The 20,499-nt window shown below is 40.8% G+C and overlaps 1 protein-coding gene across 2 annotated transcripts in view; it reads right to left on the reverse strand.

The window, feature by feature from the left end:
- Nucleotides 1-9,927: 9,927 nt before the first annotated feature.
- The window catches only part of LOC124112952 (transmembrane protein 272-like), a 118,432-nt gene continuing 107,860 nt past the window's right edge, over nt 9,928-20,499 (reverse strand). For both annotated transcript variants that reach the window (XM_046473164.2, XM_046473163.2), the window contains exons 3-4: nt 16,522-16,581; nt 9,928-14,659 (exon numbers count right to left, since the gene is read on the reverse strand). In XM_046473164.2, coding sequence (XP_046329120.1) covers nt 14,229-14,659; nt 16,522-16,581 — 491 coding nt within the window. In that variant the 3' untranslated portion in view covers nt 9,928-14,228. The remainder of the gene's footprint in view (nt 14,660-16,521; nt 16,582-20,499) is intronic.

Raw genomic sequence — 20,499 nt, forward strand, 5'->3', positions numbered from 1 at the left:
CGTCTGGTCCAGACTCGATTATTTACAGACCGCCGTCATATAGCTGGAATATTACTGAGTGCGGCGTTAAACAACAAACCAACCAACAACCATGCAATGAACGTGTCTACCTGGTTCGGACTGCATTATTGACATCACAGTGGTAAGCATCTAACACCTCCATCGCCTCGGGCGTTCCTCCCACATCAAGCACCCACGCTGATATAACAAAAATATCGTTCAAAGCAGCGTAAACAGAAACTCACCACACTACCATTAGTATGGAATACAACTGTAAAACAATTGTTTTATCGTATATTTATATCACGCACCTTCCGATGACAACGCCACCTTATAGTGCGATGAAGTCTCTCCCGCCAACAGGTTTCACGTGCTGTACGAGATTCCACGAGACTATCAGACACGATCAGTGACAGGGAAGACAGACGAGCGATTGCAAACCAGTGCTGACCGAATAAATATTATTGTTGGTGAGCTTTATCCATGGACGGACAGACCCCTGGGGAAATCAGCTTTCTTGTCTCCTTTATGGTATCTCCGACATACAGCGAAACAGACTTGGTCGAGTGAATATTTATTGCCACGCCGTCAATACTTGAAGAAATTGACAGTGATAATTCCGTTTATCTTCAAGCTTAAGGAATCACAAATACTGACGTATTTCGCAGTTTCGCAATACAGGACTGAGTGGAATGACTGAAGAAAGGTTCGATGGGGTGCATGGTGTGTTGTAAAATGATCCTGCCATTGTGTCTGAGATTGCAAACATAGAAATGTCCTTAGCTGTCGTGAAATAGCGTATATTAGGACATCTATTTTTGGCAATTCTCACTGGGAAATTCACGTTCCATTGCGTTTAATGTTTGCGAACGGTGCGTGATATGATGTCATCCAGTGTTTGTGACGTCAAACGTTTAATGTGACGTCAGAAGAAAATATTTTGACAGAGTCGATGTATATTTATTCATGGAGTGTATATTACCTTTTGTTATACATTCGACAAACAAAATACATAATACATGAATAATTAAATTCAACTGATTTATTGATTTCCCTCGTGAAAAAGATGAAAGAAAATTCGTTATAGTGGAAAAGATATGAAAACTAGTCGAATCGATATATAATAATTATTATATAACTTGCTACAACTCGAACATGTACAGTCCCACATTGATGCATTTATCTACTCTAATGAGAATCCATTATAAATATATAATATTTTCCTGAAGAATATATTCATCCATTTTATACCCGTGAAGATGCGGGGTAGAATAGGTCTTCAGCAACCCATGCTTGCCTAAGAGGCGACTGTGCTTGTCGTAAAAGACCTCTAACGGGATCGTGTGCACGTGGTCAGGCTCGCTGACTTGGTTGATGTATGTCATTGTATCCCAATTGCGTAGATCAATGCTCATGATGTCAATCACTGGATTGTCTTGTCCAGAATTTGAATATTTACAGACCACCGTCATATAGATGGAATATTGCTGTGTGTGGCGTTAAACAACAAACAAAAGAAACCAACATTTTCATATAGCTGGAATATTGACGCGGAACATACGGACAGAAAATTGTATTTATGTTTTTATTTTCGCTATTTACGGCAAGCATGGTTTGCTAAAGACCTATTCTACCCCGGATCTTCACGGGTCGACAGAAAAGCTGCAGTATCACTGAAAACATGGTTGCCTAGCAATTAAGTGCAATCATCGATATTTGTACAGAAATATATCACTGAAAGAATAAAGAAGTTGAAATCGAACATTATATGTCATGCATGTCTTCAGTGACTTCGTGGCAGACTGTAATACAAGGACGTACGTCAAAACAAAAATGTACAGTACGTCATAAAAGTATCGCTCAGTCTTTAACTTCAAATGTTTTTGTTTCCTATAAACGCACTTCAAAGGCAATGTTGAAGGACATCCCACACAACCCTTACATGTTGTTCTGAAGCGACTTGTGAAGGCTTCAAAGTAACTTTTGATTTATAATGAACATGAAATAAGCAGTGTGCTTTGTAGATCAGAAGTTGTATCAAACCATGCAAAATGTTTAGTTTCGTGCCTCGGGAATTTTAAGATAACACGCGGTAAAACTTTTTTTTTTTTTTTTAACGCCGCACTCAGCAATATTCCAGCTACATGACGGCGGACTGTAAATAATCGAGTCTGGACCAGACAATCCAGTGATTGGCATCATGAGCATCGATCCACGCCAAATGGGATACGTTGACGTGCATCAACCAGGTTAGCGAGACTGACCACCCGATCCCGTTAGTCGCCTCTTGCGACAATCATAGTCGCGTTTTGCGGTAAGCATGGGTTGCTGAAGACCTATTCTTTACCCGGACCTTCACGGGTCTTAAATTATGTAACTAACGTCACTAAAACGGTTATATCGAGACTTGTGTTCAGTTTGACGTCTTCCTAATGTACAGTAACGATGATATATCCGTGAAGATCCAGGTTACAATTGGCCTTCAGCAACCCATGTTTGTCGTACGAGGCGACTACGGGAGCTAGTGACTTGGTTGTCATAGTGTCCCAAATACGTTGAACGATGCTTATGATCTCAGTCACTGGATTGTCTGGTCCATAGTTTTTTATTTACATATCACCGTCACCCAGCAGGAATATTGCTGGCGTTAAACAAGAAACAAACTGTTAAAAGCAACCTACTCACCCGAGAAGGCCCAATTACCAGTGTGTTCCGCTGTCACTTGATTGAATCGGTATTTTGCTTTGAAGTAAAATGTCAAGCATTTCAGTCACGAACTATACAAACATGAATCATATCATTATCATTGTGAGCTGAATAGGGTTTAACGTCGCGCTCAAGATGATTGTACTCACACAGCGAGTCCATGCACGTGAGTGTGGCTGCTTGTACAAGTCAAGGCTTATGCCTGTTATGCATGCCCACTGATACACCATGCCGCAGTTTAAACAAGAATACCCCCATCAGACATAATATACTGACTCCGAGCCGACCACTCCTTGTTGTATCCTCTTGTTGTTGAGCGCCAGGCAGGGAAACAACAAGTACCATATTTTACGCCTTTAGGGATCGAACTCCAGACCTTCTGCACTCCGGGCAGACGCTTTATCCACGTTATATCCAGTCTCATTATTATGAACCAGTAGGTACACAAATACACAGTAACGGTACTACTAGACAAAAACGCCGATTATGACGATGAAGAAGGAACTGATAAGGTCGTACAAAGAACAGATAGCGAGATGATTTACAACCCTGCTCAGTTGGCCTTGTTAATTGTCATGCCGGTCGCAATGAATCTTTGTCAAGTGACGTCTTAATTGACCAAATATTGACGCTGTTCTTATGCTACAAACTAAGATAATCACCTCTGGCGGACCCTGGGGCAGATTTCCTGGCGTTACGAGAAAGCATTAGTGACTTCGTAACCCTTTTCCTTGCAATTACTGTTAGTTTGGGTAATCCATGTCTTCCTAGCGAGGTCATGCCGTGCTTGCAACACCAACGGAGCCAGACAGTACAGGTAATTGTTACCTTAAGGGATTCTCTACGGATCGGGACACATCGACCAGAGACGTAAGGCAATACATTACTCTTATCAAGCCCCAAAGCCCATCAATCAAATGGATTTAATACCTGATGTAGTTATTTCTTTCCTTTAATGACAATCACAAAGGTGCCCTGATGACTGTCACAAATTATCAGGCGTGTTTTATGCCGTGTTCTCGCCATTATAAGCTTCTGGAAGATCTGGCCTTAGACGGCGCTATTACATATGATGAGTCATTATGTCTTATCGATATTGTTATCTTGAGATCAGGGGTAATGGTTTTCAATTACGCAGTCTTGCCTGATGCCATAATTTCTTTTCTTGACGTTGGTTGTTATGCGTTCTGGTGTGGGGAGTTATGTCAATGATAAACACTGCTCGCCTATGTTAAAATAATTAAAAACTTCGAAGACGTCACAATATCTATACGTCGGCAATGAGGCTCGAACCACGAATTTCCACTGTGTCGGACGCACCATATGTTTCCATTGAAGTATTGTTGAGTAAGCTGATATGGAGAAAGAAATATGTCCATCGAAAAGTTTCCTTATTTGAACATTTTGTGTGCATTCATGTGATATTCGAGGTTTAAATCTCTCTCTTGTGCTGTGCAAGATAATTATCACAATTCAAGTCTTTGATTGTCATTTAGAAGTGATACCCCAAAAAGAGAGAATTTATTGATAGTAACTTGCTTATCATGATGCACACAACGTTTCGGAGTATATGCTTACACCTTCATCACCCATGAAGGAGTAAGCATATACTACGCTACGTTGTATTACTCATAATAAATACGTTGAAATCCATAAGATATTACTCTTCTCACTTTTCGAGTGTTGAAATCCATTTGATATGGCTTCAGAAATTATGAGGTGGTTAGGTTGCCTTGTGGTTAAACCGATCGCTCGTCACATCGTACTGGTTTGGTTTCCCACATGGGTACAATGTGTGAAGCTTAATTTTTGACACCCCGTGTTGCGTGAATATTTCTATAAGCGGCGTGAACCATACAAAACTCTCGTTCGTTGGTTTGTAGTCTAGAAAGGAAATTGTAAATTAGACACCATACATGCATATATAAATTGTGACTGAGTGAGTGAGTGAGTATGGTTTTACGCCGCTTTTAGCAATATTCCAGCAATATCACGGCGGGGGACACCAGAAATGGGCTTCACACATTTTACCCATGTCGGGAATCGAACCCGGGTCTTCGGCGTGACGAGCGAACGCTTTAACCACGAGGCTACCCGACCGCCCCAAATTGTAACTGAAAACCACTCAATTTGTTATACACATCCAAACGATGTATTCATTGTATTGTTGCATGTACTTTACATTTATGTTCAATATGATTGTCGTGATACTAGTATTCACATTCACATCTTAACTCACCAGATGCATTGTGTAAAGGATGTGTGAAGATCTCAAGATTTCAAGGTTAGATTTGGCTTCTGGAGGGCAAGCGCAACCTGGCTGAGCACACAAGTATTGCGGTCATAAATCGATCGCGCATCTCATTTCCAAGGATGTCTTTGAAACAAATAAAAAAGAACGAATTCAACATCGAGTCAGATTTTTCTGTTTCTCGCAAGTATATTGACAGCACGGAGATTTTAATGACACCTCAGTACAACTTTCACCTGTAAATCATGACGATTGCATTTACGACCTCACGATAATGCTTCCGTCCTCCGCTTCAAATTGGGACATAAACATTATTTCATGATTAATTGTGCCGTTAGCCGAAGGTTCAAATGGTGCACTTCCCGCGCTCCGACAACTCAATAACACCCACAAATTAAAAAAAATATGTTTTTATGATGTTTTTATTTATGTTATTCCGTCGCACTCTTTGCACCTGATCTCCAACAGATGTGAGATATATGTCATCACAAACACTACACTGACGAGCAAACGAAAGTATGCATCGTCTTCATCTGTCCAGAAAATGAAAACCAGATTCTAATCATCTGGTTATGTTATGACTGACAGAAGCATAATGCTTTTATATTCACAAGTACAGGCATTCAGTGCGGGATTCGAACCCTCAATCATAGATTTCTGGCGTGCCCAAGGGACGCAACTCTACAAAGCGAATCGCGGCGCCTTAGACGGCTGCCCCCACCGACCCCTCTCCCCCAAAGTGCAACATAAGTACATGCAAGCACATACACATGTAGATGTGTTCAAGACAAGAGACACAGTGCAAGTTGATCCTAAAAAATATTTATGTCAAAAAGAATATTTAATGACGACATTAATATAGCAGGAATATTTCACAAACTAGCGTTTTCATGTATTTATCAAACATCACATGAATATGCAGTTCAGTGCAGCAATGTACATGTATATTGTCAGTATTGCCACAGCGGTACCGCCATAGCCACGCGTTGACGGCGTGACAGTTCCATAAAACGCCTAATAAGTGCCATAAGACAATTACATAATTTTCCCAGAAATTGCGGATTATTCGCGAATTATACGATGACAAACGGTTGCTTTTCTAGTGTATATATACAAGCATCAATGTTACAGCGGAGATATTGCTGACTGTGATGCAACGCAGCATCCATTAATGGTTGTTGTGGAGCTACCCACGGATAACTATATGCTGTTATATTAGTTCCAATATGCAAAAGCCTTTTCGATTATAATGGAAAATATGACGGATATTGCTCTATGTTTGAAATCACTTATGTAGCCTTCACAAGCATTTGGTTGAACAAGCAAGCAGGATTAACACGGAGTATCCATATTGCATGGACGTACATGCACCCTAACAGTCACCACGGGGTGCTGCCAAGTAAGTTGTTGATATGTATTGTCCAAGAGCGTTTTGGTTGTACCCTCAGAAGGAAGCTCAGTGTGGTGACGGAAGACAAAACTCAGGGGTGAAGTTTAAGACGACAGCTGCCATATTTATTGTTGATTGGTGGAAATAGGTCGAAAAGGTACATGGCAGTAATCACGGGACAGAACGAGTAGCCAATGTTCCCGGGTGCGGAGACCCGCTTTGTCACTAACACGAGTCGATGATCTGGGCCCTGGTCAGGCGTGGTGCAAGGTCAGCTGAAAGGTCAGTGACATGGACATGCGTGGCATCCAGCAACGTGGACCATGAACATAAAACCGAACCTAATGAACCATGAACCAAAAACCGACCCTAGCATGCCTATGACAAAGTAAGTCATGCATTTTCCTTGGGGTTAACAGTCAGACCGATGTTGTTCTTTTCAGTATGTACAAGCAATCAAACCAGACAAATGCCTTATCCTGTGTTTGCTGAACTAAGCTACTTTGATGAATGAACTTTTCGAACCTGTGGACACATTTCTACGTCCTACTCGAGGAAAGCCAGGTTAGAACAGGTCTCCAGCAACCCATGCCTGTCGTAAAATGCGACTAACGGGATCGTGTGGTCAGGCCCACTGATTTGGTTGGTTGAGTGAGTGAGTGAGTGAGTGAGTGAGTGAGTGAGTATGGTTTTACGCCGCCTTTAGCAATACTCCAGCAATATCACGGCGGGGGACACCAGAAATGGGCTTCACACATTGTACCCATGTCGGGAATCGAACCCGGGTCTTCAGCGTGACGAACGAACGCTTTAACCACTAGGCTACCCGATCGCCCCTTCTGATTTGGTTGATGTATGTCATTGTATCCCAATTGCGTGAATCGATGCTCATGATGTCAGTCTCCGGATTGTCTTGTCCAGACTTGACTACTTACAGACCACCGTCATATAGCTGGAATATCATTGAGTGCGGCGTTAAAAACAAACAAACAAACTAAGTAACAGTTTCTGGACATGCGTTTGATTAAACTGCTAAATGCAGACGTTTATCACTTCCGACTCTTATCCCACATCGAGCTAACCTATTATATATCTAGTTATATAACTAAAGTACTCTTCAGGGCGACGATAAACCAAACTCACTCACTCACTCCACATAAATGATCTTTTTTTAACACAATAAAAGGTTTTCTTTTGAAGTCAAAATTACACTCGCATTTATGATTGGACGAGTTATTGCCCTTTGTCCCTCTTCACCACTGCAACACAATTGTTCGAAGTGATGTAAAATCTCCCTTGATAGACATGCAGCTGCTTGAGCGATTGTTGAGGCCTTGCTCCCACGAAGTCTAGACATGCTAACCTTTCATATTCTTTCACCATTACTCTAACAGATGAACACGCATTTTATTTTAGAAGATAAGAGAAAGGAATGACGCAGGAAGAATTGTAGTATTGTGTGATCTTTGTTTTCATTTCACAACCCTGTAGTAATCGATTTCCAATCTCTTTATCGTAGGTGTGCAGTGTGTTTCTGTGTACCGTATGCAGCTTTATTGGCACCGCTGATGAGAGATGTTCAATAGTGCGTGGGCGCATAGGGGCGTACAGATAGGCTTATAAATAGTTCCCCCGTGTGGATAGAATAGGTACCCAGCACCTAATGCTGATGGTAATAGGTGCCTTAATGGCTCGCGTGGTCAGGCTAGATGACTTGGTTCATTGCCTGTCATCGTACCTCGTCTGTACACTGTGCAAATCATCTGCTGCTGGAGACGAGTTTCAGTATCTTTTTAGGTGTTAAGTTCTTCTCCAACAACGACTTCTTTATATCCCAAAGAATTGTTATATCTGGCCGGCCAAATATGTGTAAACTATTATTATCACCTAAAAATATATCCACTTCGAGACATCTGTCCAGATTCATTGTACATTTGAACACATTATTACGTTAAAGTGTCTAAATCACTTATTAAGGCTTGTTACCATCTTGAACTGTTGGTGTTTTTTCAGAGAAATAAACTGAACTGAACTGACAGCGGTGAATCAGTGGATTGTCTGGTCGTGATGCGATAATTTACAGGCCGCCGTCATACAGCTGGAATTTTGCTGATTCGCGGCGTTAAACAACACACAAATCATATTTAGGAGAGGAAATGACGTGTCCAAGATTATTGCACTTACATGCTTGCACCTGAGTGTGGCTGCTTGTACTAGTCCGGACTACTGCCGATTTTTTAGTACTAGCCTACTGAGATACAATGCCGCAGTTTAACATAAATACCCCACGCAGACACAGTATACTGACGCCAAGCCGGACAGTCTTTGTTTAGGCCCTTAATGCTAAGCAAAAGGCAGGATAACAACAAGTAGCATCTTTTAACGTCTTTTGGTATGACGCCCGATCGAACCCGGAACTTCCGCTATCCGGGCGGACGCTCTACCACTAGACCACGAAGGCGGTCAAATCATAAAAAGAAACTAGTTATTGTGGTCATATCGACTAACGGGATCGGGAGGTCAGGGTCGCTGACGTGGTTGATGCATGTCATCGTATCCCAATTGCGCGGAGCGATGTTCATGATGTCAATCACTCGATTATTTACAGACCGCCGTCATATAGCTGGAATATTTCTGAGTGCGGCATTAAACAACAAACAAACACACATATATGCATTATATACTTGTTGCTGCAGCAACTGTTTGTTGGCACTCATCGCTGATGTGATGACGTCATACGTTTACTGACGTCACATAGCTAGTATCTTCTCCCTGATGCTGGTGATGTTATGTAGGGTGGTTTTGTAATCTCTTGAATAAAACACTCAGTATATTCGAATTTGTGGTTGGGAATATAGCGAGTAGTAAAACGTATTAAAATAACCTCACTATCATTTGCCAATTTAAACCTTAAACTAAATCTTTCCCTTATATATGTAGAGTTGTGATTAAAGCATCAGTAACGTAATAGCGGTATGTATAAAGTGTGAGTGAGTAATGTTTTACGCCGCTTTTAGCAATATTCCAGCAATCTCACGACGGGGGACACCAGAAATGGGCTTCACACATTGTACCCATGTAGGAATCGAACCCGGGTCTTCGTCGTGACGAGCGAACGTTTTTACCACTAGGCTGCCCCACCGCCCAACGGCATTCGAAGGTGAATATTTAAATACATAATCCTAGATTTTTAATCTGAACGTGACCAGACACAGATAAATATGTGACATACTGTTCACATAAAAACCTGAATGTTGCTCCTCCGTTATTTATGATAAAAACAGTGAGAAAAAACTCTTTCAATATCCATAAGAAACCCCTGCCTCTGCAGGTCGATTGTACAATTCTGACTACCTTACTAATGGGTAAGTGAGTGAGTATGGTTTTACGCCGCTTTTAGCAATATTCGAGCAATATCACGGCGGGGGAGACCAGAAATGGGCTTCACACATTGTACCCATGTACCTTACTAATAACAACTATAGGTAAACCATACACACAATAACAATACACCTCTATAATCGGAGTTATTATTTTATTCACTTCTAAGTTGTTGGATGTGTGTTCTAGTATTCACAACAAAACATCTCGTTAAGAATTGGTTTTATTTTCAAAAGGTGAATATGGGATATAATAATATATGGGAGCTCTTAAAAAGTTAGAATACACAAAGTGGAAAAGCTACTTATGTCACAATGCCAAAAATAGAGTGAAACAATGGACACATAAAGGTGAAAGGTCAACAGTAAGTCACAGATGCGACACGGCCTTAAGTATACAAAGTATCAAAATAGTTGTTCATATACAAGAATAGACCAGCCTTCGGACACACATGAAATAAACAACAGTACACCATTTACACATGAATACCAACACTTTGTATACAGTAAACAGATACAGATCTTGCTGTCGAAGTATATACATTTACTTAGTGAGAGATAATACTGCATATGGCATCGTTTTAACAGCTCTCATTGAAACGGAATGTTCTTACGATGTTTTAAAGAGGTAATGATTATAAGTTATACAATCTTTAATTTCTAATTATACATTCTTCAACCTACGAAAAGAAGATATATATCTTGCCATTCCTTAATTTAATTTGGTAATGTCAAACTATAAAATGGTGCTTTGAATTTAGGCGACTTGGGTGAAGTAGGACGAGTCTCATTACTAATTAGAGAAAACAAAACATAAAAATGTAGAAAACAAAAAAATTGCTACATCATTGATTCCAAAATAACAGTTGTCACAGTTTGAACATGTACTAACAGGATGCTGAGCCCTTCTTCGGTGCCGTGGAAAGCAATCACCCCCTGCAGCCATCTCGCCCCTGGGACTAGGTGCAAGCACTGACGTCGAGATCATCAGATGGCACCTCGGAGCGCTGATCCGGGGCAAACGTTTTGAACGTGACTATCATATTAATTAACAACACAGATGTGACCAAGAGATGGATGAAGGCTGTTTAAGCAGAAACCAGCCCGTTCAGGCCTATTTAGGCAACAAGATTGAAGGCTTTAATTGGACAGGGGCGTTATCATTCAAAATATACCACAATAACCACGTAAATTTAAGGCTTTGTTATTCTGCTGGCGTCTTCTCCTGGGCTGGTTCTAATGACGACACGTACACTACGTTAAACTTGCTTGTGGTAACAGGTAATGAATGCAATGCGGACACACGGGGGCTATCACTGAGGAGTGAATATTGTTTTACGTCACATTCAGCAATATTCCAGCTATACCAAGGAGGCATGTTGATGATTGATTCCGGGCGAAGCGTACAAACAGTTATTAGCATGGGTAACATCCACAACATGTGATGCCATGGAATATGCCATGTTACACATTGTAAACATTCCTTTTAGTCGCCTGTAACAATAAGCACCGGGTGACGGGATGATTATCCTCATGAGCGGTGCTTATTAATGAAGTTGATGTACGACAATAACAGTTACCAAGGATTGTTCCTGCTTTATAATTTTTCATGTGTAGTTTACACGATATACAGCTGTTCCACTTGACGAGGTGAGGCCGGTCATATGACAAAGAAACGAAGTTCATAAGCCGATGAACGACATTTTTTGACGTTCTGACGTATATCCCGAGACTGACTACTTTCACATTTCTTGGGAAACCCCTGGGAATTCACCAACACGAATAAATCCGGAAACATTGTTTCTAATCAATCTTGAACTCAGCGGTTTAGCTTACATTGCGAAAAGTTTGAGAGTTTGACTGCAGGACTGTGCAAGAATATCCTCGCTACGGCCCATCCGATTGAACGAAACGAAGAAACACCCAAACTATCGACTCGATCCATGCATAGACTTACAGTGGCGGTCTACATCCTTCTGTGAATTTACTGCAGTATTTACTTGACACAACTGATTAATGATGACTGACACTGGTAATCGCCACAGGTTTTTTAAACAACGTCGGAAATCACTCCCGTCACGTTGATCGTGCGGCCATTTTGACTCTCTGTCCTGTGACCGAGGATCCTAATAAATCTTTCTCATCTAATGATGATATTAGCATCTGTTTGTCGTAAACAATACAAAAGATGTTACTGTTACTGTCCAGCAATTTGAGCATACATAAGCTCACGCCACCTCTCTTTTCAAGGAACTATTCTCATCCGCGATGCAGTTCGTTGCTGTTTGTCGGTAAGACTAAACATGAGATTACACGCATTAAATGAAATTGTGTATACAGCCTTCAAGGTATAAATTAGTGATTTTAAAAATTATAAGAATTCACATTCACTTTGTTTGAGTTCATTGAAGTATGAACCTTCATAGGGTCATGACCAAGCACTGTATGGCCGTCGTCGCAGTGAAATTCAGTTCTTGAGTAAATATTTATGGCTGATACGAAACACGTGTTTGACAGGTGGTTTACTTGTTGACAAAAACTGTTAATGATTAATGATTTGAAACTATAACGATCCCTCAATCTTCTTGAAGATGTCTTTTATCAGAGCATTTTGGTACGATTGATGACAGCTGGCATTCCAAGTGTATCTTGAAGGCAATGAGTTGCTGATAAATTGACGGTTCTGAAGGCAATGAGTTGCTGATAAAACACACTGCTACTCCCATGCCAATGCATCCTGATTTAAGTATTTAAAAAATGAGATATTTACCGCAACCGTCGTTGTCGTGTGTAAACACAGTCGCCGAAACCACTCCAACGCCGCTGTTGACCCATCTTATAATGTTCCTTTGAAGTTGTTTACCATCCGATCAATCTCTTACTCGATAAGTGCCATCCGTAGATCAACCTCGCCTTTCACAAAAAAACACCCAAAAGGACGCTGCCAAGGTTTTGTACATATCGTCAATGCATCATTCGTTTTCAATTTATAATCAGTGACAACTGCAACATGTCGCACGTGACATTTCCATGCTCGTCATGGTTTTCTTCACTTTCCTTTAATCCATGAGCATCGTTTGACGGAGTAATGCATCTTTTATAAAATCTTGAATATTCGCCTCGTGTAACGACGGGAGCACTTTCATTTATCCTATTTGGTTTCATTTATAAGAGCATCTGCGTTTCCTGAATACATAATATTCCCTGATGGCATTACTGGCATTATTATACTACAGTGAGAATATTTCCTTGCTTTATTGTGTCGTGAACACTGCGACTAATGGACGATTTCAAGAATATTATAATGACAGAGAACCAGAGAACATCCTTATGCTGTATTCAGTCTTGCCACCTCAACAATGCACCAGCAGTGATTTCGTTAAGTACAATGTAGAATAATATGGAAACCGGCCATAAAATAATACTTACGCTGCTCTGTAGGTCTATGCCTTTAGAATAAGCGACAAAACCCTTTCCATAATCATGAGAACTCTCTGCTAAAAGCATAGTCCATGGACTTAATGTTTGTCACTGGTACGTCAAATTTGAAAATGTCCTAGACATGTCTACCATAAAGCCCTTTAAAAGTTGACAAATTCAGGTCATCCCACTTGCCATACAGGCTAGTGGAAACTGTTTTGTCGCGCTGAATTTCGCTGCATAGATCAAAATATGGAAAAAAGATAAGGCGGTTTCGCTGGTCTCGTTTAATTCTAGCTTAGTAGGTTAAACCAGTGCAAGGGAATTGGCCATTTGACCATTATTGAACGATATCGGATCGTCGTTGGCATCAACCAAAGCTCCACGCTGGGCGCTAGAATATTTGCATGCACATGTTTCAACCGTTTCATTCAATCGGGTACTCATGATCTGATACTACTCTCTATACCGTATGCATACTTTCCGTATGCAGAAACAATAGTTTACCACGGAATCGATAACTAAGCGTATACGTAGACGATCATACAGACGAGACGTGTTTTGCTTCATGTAGCCCTGGTTACAATAGAAAGTAAAAGAGTGAACACCTTGCGAAGTAACAGAAACACACGTTACAGTACATGTAATACAATTCGATGCAAAAATATTTGAGTGAGAAACGAGAGATTTAGTCTCTCTTGCCATAAGGCATTTATGCTTGGCAAAATGCAAGAGGTTATGTTGATATGATGCGAAGTGAGCGATAATATTTCGTGGTCAGCTTGAGTCTTGGTCCTTATAAAGCTTCTTCAAACTCTGTAATAAAATATCACTTGGATGCACCACGTTATGAGGTGATGGAATCGTTCCTGTTGAGGCATATACTCTCACACAAGACGCCGTCTAACTGCCGCTTTCACAACCACCTGCTTCATCCCCACTACTTTGGGAATTTTGCCTTATTACCAGTACTGTGAAGCCACTGTGTGGGAAATTCAAGATTCGTCATGAGAAGGAGCAATTGTCCTCTTGAATGTCCAAGCCATGGCTACACTTGGACACGCTCCGTCTTCATTGTTTGTCAACTCTTGCTTGAGTCGACGAGCAGACACCTGACACAAGTGTAGCAACACAATAGCATTAGACCTATAGCAATCATCAGCGCAATGATTATATGACAGATGACAAGTTGCCAGAACGAGAACAGGAACACTGTTCTTTCACACCAGTTCCTTGGTTCGTGCAAGGGCGCGGAGAAATGGGGCTTCCATATACCCACCACCCAGTAATGCCCGAACACGAACCAAATTGTCAAAAATATATTTAATGCTATGTTCGTCATGCGCGTCATGGTGACGAGGTCTTCATCGTCGTGAAGGTCAGTTACCTCTTTGTGCCGTCTCACTTGCTTCCATAATAAGAAAATTAGTTTTAGAATGCCGAAACATCCACCGACGACTAAGTAGATTGGAAGCTTGGGTTCTCGTGGACAGTCGTGGAGATAATTCACACCTAATAACGAAGAAGGAAAATTGAGATAATTAGATTGACCATATCCTAGAGCGACATTCCCCATCCAGCTCAGTTTCTAGTTAAATGCTTGGTGGAAGAGGATGTTCTGTTTTCTGTAATATCCTTGTAAATAGCTAATAGGGCTATATTATTTTCATTTTAAAACGTATGTCTTTCATGCCAAAGTTCTTATAATGTAATGGAATATCACATATGCTTACATCCTATGTCCTATTTTCAACCTGTTCGCAAGTTCTGCAGAGGTGTCCACTGACATATTATTTTCCTAACTGAAGTGTGTTGTTCTGAGGTGTCCGCTTACCTATTTTTTTTCCAAACTGAAGTGTGTTGTTCATAGGTGTCCGCTTACCTATTATTTTCCTAATTAAAGTGTGTTGTTCTGATCATGAGGTGTCCACCTACCTTCTATTTTCCTAACTGAAGTATGTTGTTCTGAGGTGTCCGCTTACCTATTATTTTTCTAACTGAAGTATGTTGTTCTGAGGTGTCCGCTTACCTATTAATTTCCTAACTGAAGTGTGTTGTTAATAGGTGTCCGCTTACCTATTATTTTCCTAATTAAAGTGTGTTGTTCTGAGGTGTCCACTTACCTTCCATTTTCCTAACTGAAGTATGTTGTTCTGAGGTGTCCGCTTACCTATTATTTTCCTACCTGAAGTATGTTGTTCTGAGGTGTCCGCTTACCTATTATTTTCCTAATTAAAGTGTGTTGTTCTGTAGTGTCCACTTACCTTCTATTTTCCTAACTGAAGTATGTTGTTCTGAGGTGTCCACTTACCTATTATTTTCCTAACTGAAGTATGTTGTTCTGAGGTGTCCACTTACCTTCTGTTTTCCTAACTGAAGTGTGTTGTTCTGAGGTGACCGCTTACCTGTTATTTTCCTAACTGAAGTATGTTGTTCTGAGGTGCCCGCTTACCTATTATTTTCCTAACTGAAGTATGTTGTTCTGAGGTGCCCGCTTACCTTCTATTTTCCTAACTGAAGTATGTTGTTCTGAGGTGACCGCTTACCTATTATTTTCCTAACTGAAGTATGTTGTTCTGAGGTGCCCGCTTACCTATTATTTTCCTAACTGAAGTATGTTGTTCTGTGGTGTCCACTTACCTTCTATTTTCCTAACTGAAGTATGTTGTTCTGAGGTGTCCACTTACCTATTATTTTCCTAACTGAAGTATGTTGTTCTGAGGTGCCCGCTTACCTATCATTTTCCTAATTAAAGTGTGTTGTTCTGAGATGTCCGCTTACCTTCTATTTTCTTAACTGAAGTATGTTGTTCTGAGGTGTCCGCTTACCTATTATTTTCCTAACTGAAATGTGTTGTTCTGAGGTGTCCGTCTACCTTCTATTTTCCTAAATAAAGTGTGTTGTTCTGAGGTGTCCACTTACCTATTATTTTACTAACTAAAGTGTGTTGTTCTGAGGTGTCCACTTACCTACTATTGTCCTAACACATTTTGTTCAGATGTGTCCACTTACCTATTATTTTCCTAACATCTGTTTTTCAGAGGTGTCTACTTACCAATTATGGGTCAAATATACTGAACCAAAAAGTTAGGGATCATGAAATATTTTAACATGTGAAATATAACATATTGTGCTCAGGCTTCATAACAAAATAACAAAAAAATATCCGAAGGTACCCATGACCCCTATCATTTGTTTCAGTATAATATATAATCCCGTTGTGTAGTGATGAAAAGTTACCGAGCATTGTCTTATCAATAGCCTGTTGCATAGAAGATGACACCCTCAATTAACTAAGATCTGTCATACAGACGTATTTACTGTCCAAGTAAAAGTCAACCTCAAGGATCTGTTGTACAGAGGTTGCCACGTACCTATTGTTGTCATGACTAACGGCAAGGCGAGCAGAATCACAAGGAAAACGGTCACTGGCCCTGAAACGAACAATCGCATGCATGTGAACCATCAAGAATAGCAATCAAATTACAAGCATCGCGCTTTGGACAAACCTTTTAGTGTCTGTTTAATTGTGTGAGTGGCATGTGATACAGGTAGGCCAGAACATGCTGACTCTTTACACGAACGGTTGGTGTCATCACTGATTTTCAGTGATCCATTCATATATTTTCACTGCTATTTTACCTATTGCGCCCAATGGAATCTGTTTCGGCAGCTAATAGACGTAGATTATTCCATGGCGTTGAGGTTTCCTATTTACAGTGCTGTCCATGATCATGACATCCTCTTGAGCGTTTCTTTTCTCCAAATGTCAAACCTCATCACTTTGATCGTTATAAGTGTCACCAAAGGCTGAACGAATACCAATGAACTTTTGATTTGGTTCATACGTTTCATATTCACAAAATGCTTGTTCCTTTCCCGATGTGAGTGAGTGAGTGAGTGAGTGAGTGAGTGAGTGAGTGAGTGAGTGAGTGAGTGAGTGAGTGTTTCAGTTATATCACGGCATATCATCTTGATGAGTGGGGAATGCCATTAATCTTTCATTAAAACAAATAAACCATGTGTATTTTCTTTAATATTTCTGCTATATGAACAATCATATAGATACGATCTTGTAAATAACTTCTTTATAAATTTTCCCATCTTCCAAAATTCAATTAAATGCCTTTTCTGTCCGGCATCGATAGATTGCCTGGTAGGGGAGACCCGAGCTGTACAACAAGACAGTACTTATGCTGGCAGAAAACGTTTGAAGAATGCGTCTTTTACATGTTCAGTTATATAAGCATCGGAACAAGAAGAACTCAGTTTCAGACTTGAGATTTGTGGGGGTCATGTTTAATGGCAAATGTATAATGTACTTTAACGTGGACGTGATGTACATGAATCTGACAAAAGATGAAGACCAATGTATCATAAGCTTCAGTCCTCAGGGGCTGCAGATATAACCAGGAAACACACACCACCGTTTCTTTCTTTTCATGTCTCCAACCTCCATGCATCTTTAAGATATACCAACACGTCAACGATGACACAGATATCTTACTGGCAGAAGGTGGATGAACACTGTATATGTCACCAGATGGTCGCAAGTACTGGCGTACATCATATAATTCAAAGAAGTAGAGTGAGTGTATGAGTTGGGTTTTACGCTGCTTTTAACAGTATTCCAGTTATATCACGGCGTGTCTGCTTAATGTGGGAGGAAAGCCCGAAGTGATGCAGGTCTCAGACGTTTACCACTTCGGTGAAACCCACGAGCACGGGTATGGTGCTGACAAACCTAGAATCATAATCGGGGCGAACCGGGATTTGAATCCACAATCATAGGTTTCTGGCGTGCCCAAGGGACCCAGCTCTGCACAGCGAATCGCGGCGCCTTAGACGACTGGGCCATGCGTGCCCCCCAAAGAAGTAGAGGATAGCAGTGAAACATCTACATTTTATTGCAATGGAGCATCATTATAATCAGATAATGAATTTCGTGATTTATTTTTTAATATAGGTATGTCGCTTTATACCACAAATGAATGTACTTAGTCATAACTTTACAGAAGGATACGATTGAAAAATAAATATTAATGAAGAAATATGTCGAAATAGGGATTTATGTTTTTTCCAAATGAATAGATGCTTTGTTTGCGAGCGTCCTAAATGGAAATACCTACAGTCAAGATGATCGTTAACTGTCAACGGACACATCTGAGATGACGAGAACTGGCATTAAAACATCATTGTTTCATTGTTCAGTTCACCATGCGCTGATCATAGTTTAATTTAGGGAGTAAACGACTCCTGGTCGTTGTTTATCGTACAATAAAACACTGCAGGGAGAATACAACGACCACGAGTCGTTTGTTTCTTATATGAGATGTCAACGTTATATACAGCCCCTTCAAGGATGTTGATAAAATGTACAAGCTTTTAAAATATTCGCCCAAATTGTCATAATGATGACTCCCTGAATAGAATCCGACCTCGGAAATGTCAGACAAGTTTATTTTACGAACAGATGGGTTAGGTTTGGGATTATCGTTCTCTTGTCGATAACTGTACCTTTCTCCTAATACCGATTGCCACATCTCTTCCACATTGGGATGCGATCGTTTGGCCACTGCGTTTTTCTGCTTGACCCAACAATATCTATTGGGAACAACTCACTGGACACTTCCCTCTAAAAAAAACGTCGTCCAGTTTACGACGTTATCAAGTTACGAGCGCATGTTCGAATCTCCAGACGTCATGATAGAACAATGTTTTATCGTGACATACACCACGCTTCGTTCTTTATTGTTCATGGCAATTTGACCGCCTCCGTGGTCTAGTGGAAGAGCGTCCGCCCGGGGAGCGAAGGGTCCGGTGTTCGATCCCCGGCCGCGTCATACCACAAGACGTTAAAAGATGGTACTTGTTGTTACCCTGTCTGGCGCTCGGCATTCAGGAGCTAAAACAAGGACTGGTCGGCTCGGAGTCAGTATACTTTGTCTGGGTGGGGTATTCATGTTAAACTGCAGCATCGTATGTCAGTGGGCTAGGACTATAAAATCTGTATCAGTCCCGACTAGTATGAGCTACCACACACACACACACACACGCTCGTGTCTGCACGTCGCTATATAAGTGCAATAATCTTGGACGCGACGTTAAACCCCATTCCACCACACCACCTCTTTGCGATTTATCGCGTAGTTATCTTAAACGGTAATGTTGCCGTGTTGCCTTCATTCTGAATAACATGTCTGTCTGTCAGTGTTACCGTAAAGGTTAAACATACATCATGTGCCAAGAAGTAGTTACGATTGTTATAGAAGCTATACTAAACCTTAATGTTAGTATCAAGTAGACGCGTGTCACGTGAACACTGACTGAGTACGTCATGATCATGCACGTTATATTGGCTAACAGCTTATGTCCCGTTACGGAACACATGTAATATATCACGCGTTTCTATATTCTGTTATTCTCTTCACATTGTTCTAATGCTTATAAACGTCATATGATGATAAGTTTACGGGGGCGGGGGGTAATTACGTTTACAGTGCTTGCGCCTTGATCCCAGTTTTATTGCTATGTTACTTGAAGTCGTTACAAATGGCTTCGTAACTACACGTATAGGAGCGTTGTAGGTGCTCATTCAACAAAGTCTCCGACGCGTTTTTCTCTGGCCTTGACGTTTTATATTTATGTAATTAAAGCGACAAAATCAAAGGAAATCTTTACTGAAGGCAAATGCCATTTTACGATTGCGACTTTATCACGAGCATGTGCATTTGAATCAGAATCAGATAGTTTGTGTGTTTGTTATTTTTACAGCACTCAGCAATATCCCAGCTATATGGCGGTCTGTATATAATCGAGTCTGGATCAGACCATGCAGTAATTGACGTCATGAGCATCGATCCACGCACTTGGGATACGATGATATGCATCAACCACGTCAGCGAGCCTGACCACACGATCCCGTTATTCGCTTCTTAAGCTGCGTGAGTTGCTGAAGACCTCTTCTCCATCCGGATCTTCACAGGTCAGTATCAAATAGTGATGATACCAGGTGTTCGCGAAAAGGTGAGCGTATCCTGCCCCTCGATGGCACTCGTCAACCGTAAAATAAACTCATGTTGAAGCTAAAGACTGAATAAACCTTTGTGAATATAAAATAGTCTGTCGTTCCCTATGCCTGCTCATGTACAGTAGTAGATGCGTTGTCATTGTAAACGTGTTAAGTCATGTATTATTTTCACACATTTAAGAAGTTGAGTTTTAACACAATCCACTTATCTCTTACCATAAGGAGCGGTTGGTAGCCAAGTGGTCAAAGCGATCGTTACAAAAATAGGTTGAGTTCGATTGACCACATGGGTACAATAATTTTGTGTCTTCTGCCATGATAA

Source organism: Haliotis rufescens, unplaced genomic scaffold (assembly GCF_023055435.1).
Source record: "Haliotis rufescens isolate VD_foot unplaced genomic scaffold, xgHalRufe1.0.p SCAF_7, whole genome shotgun sequence".
Taxonomy (NCBI): domain Eukaryota; kingdom Metazoa; phylum Mollusca; class Gastropoda; order Lepetellida; family Haliotidae; genus Haliotis; species Haliotis rufescens.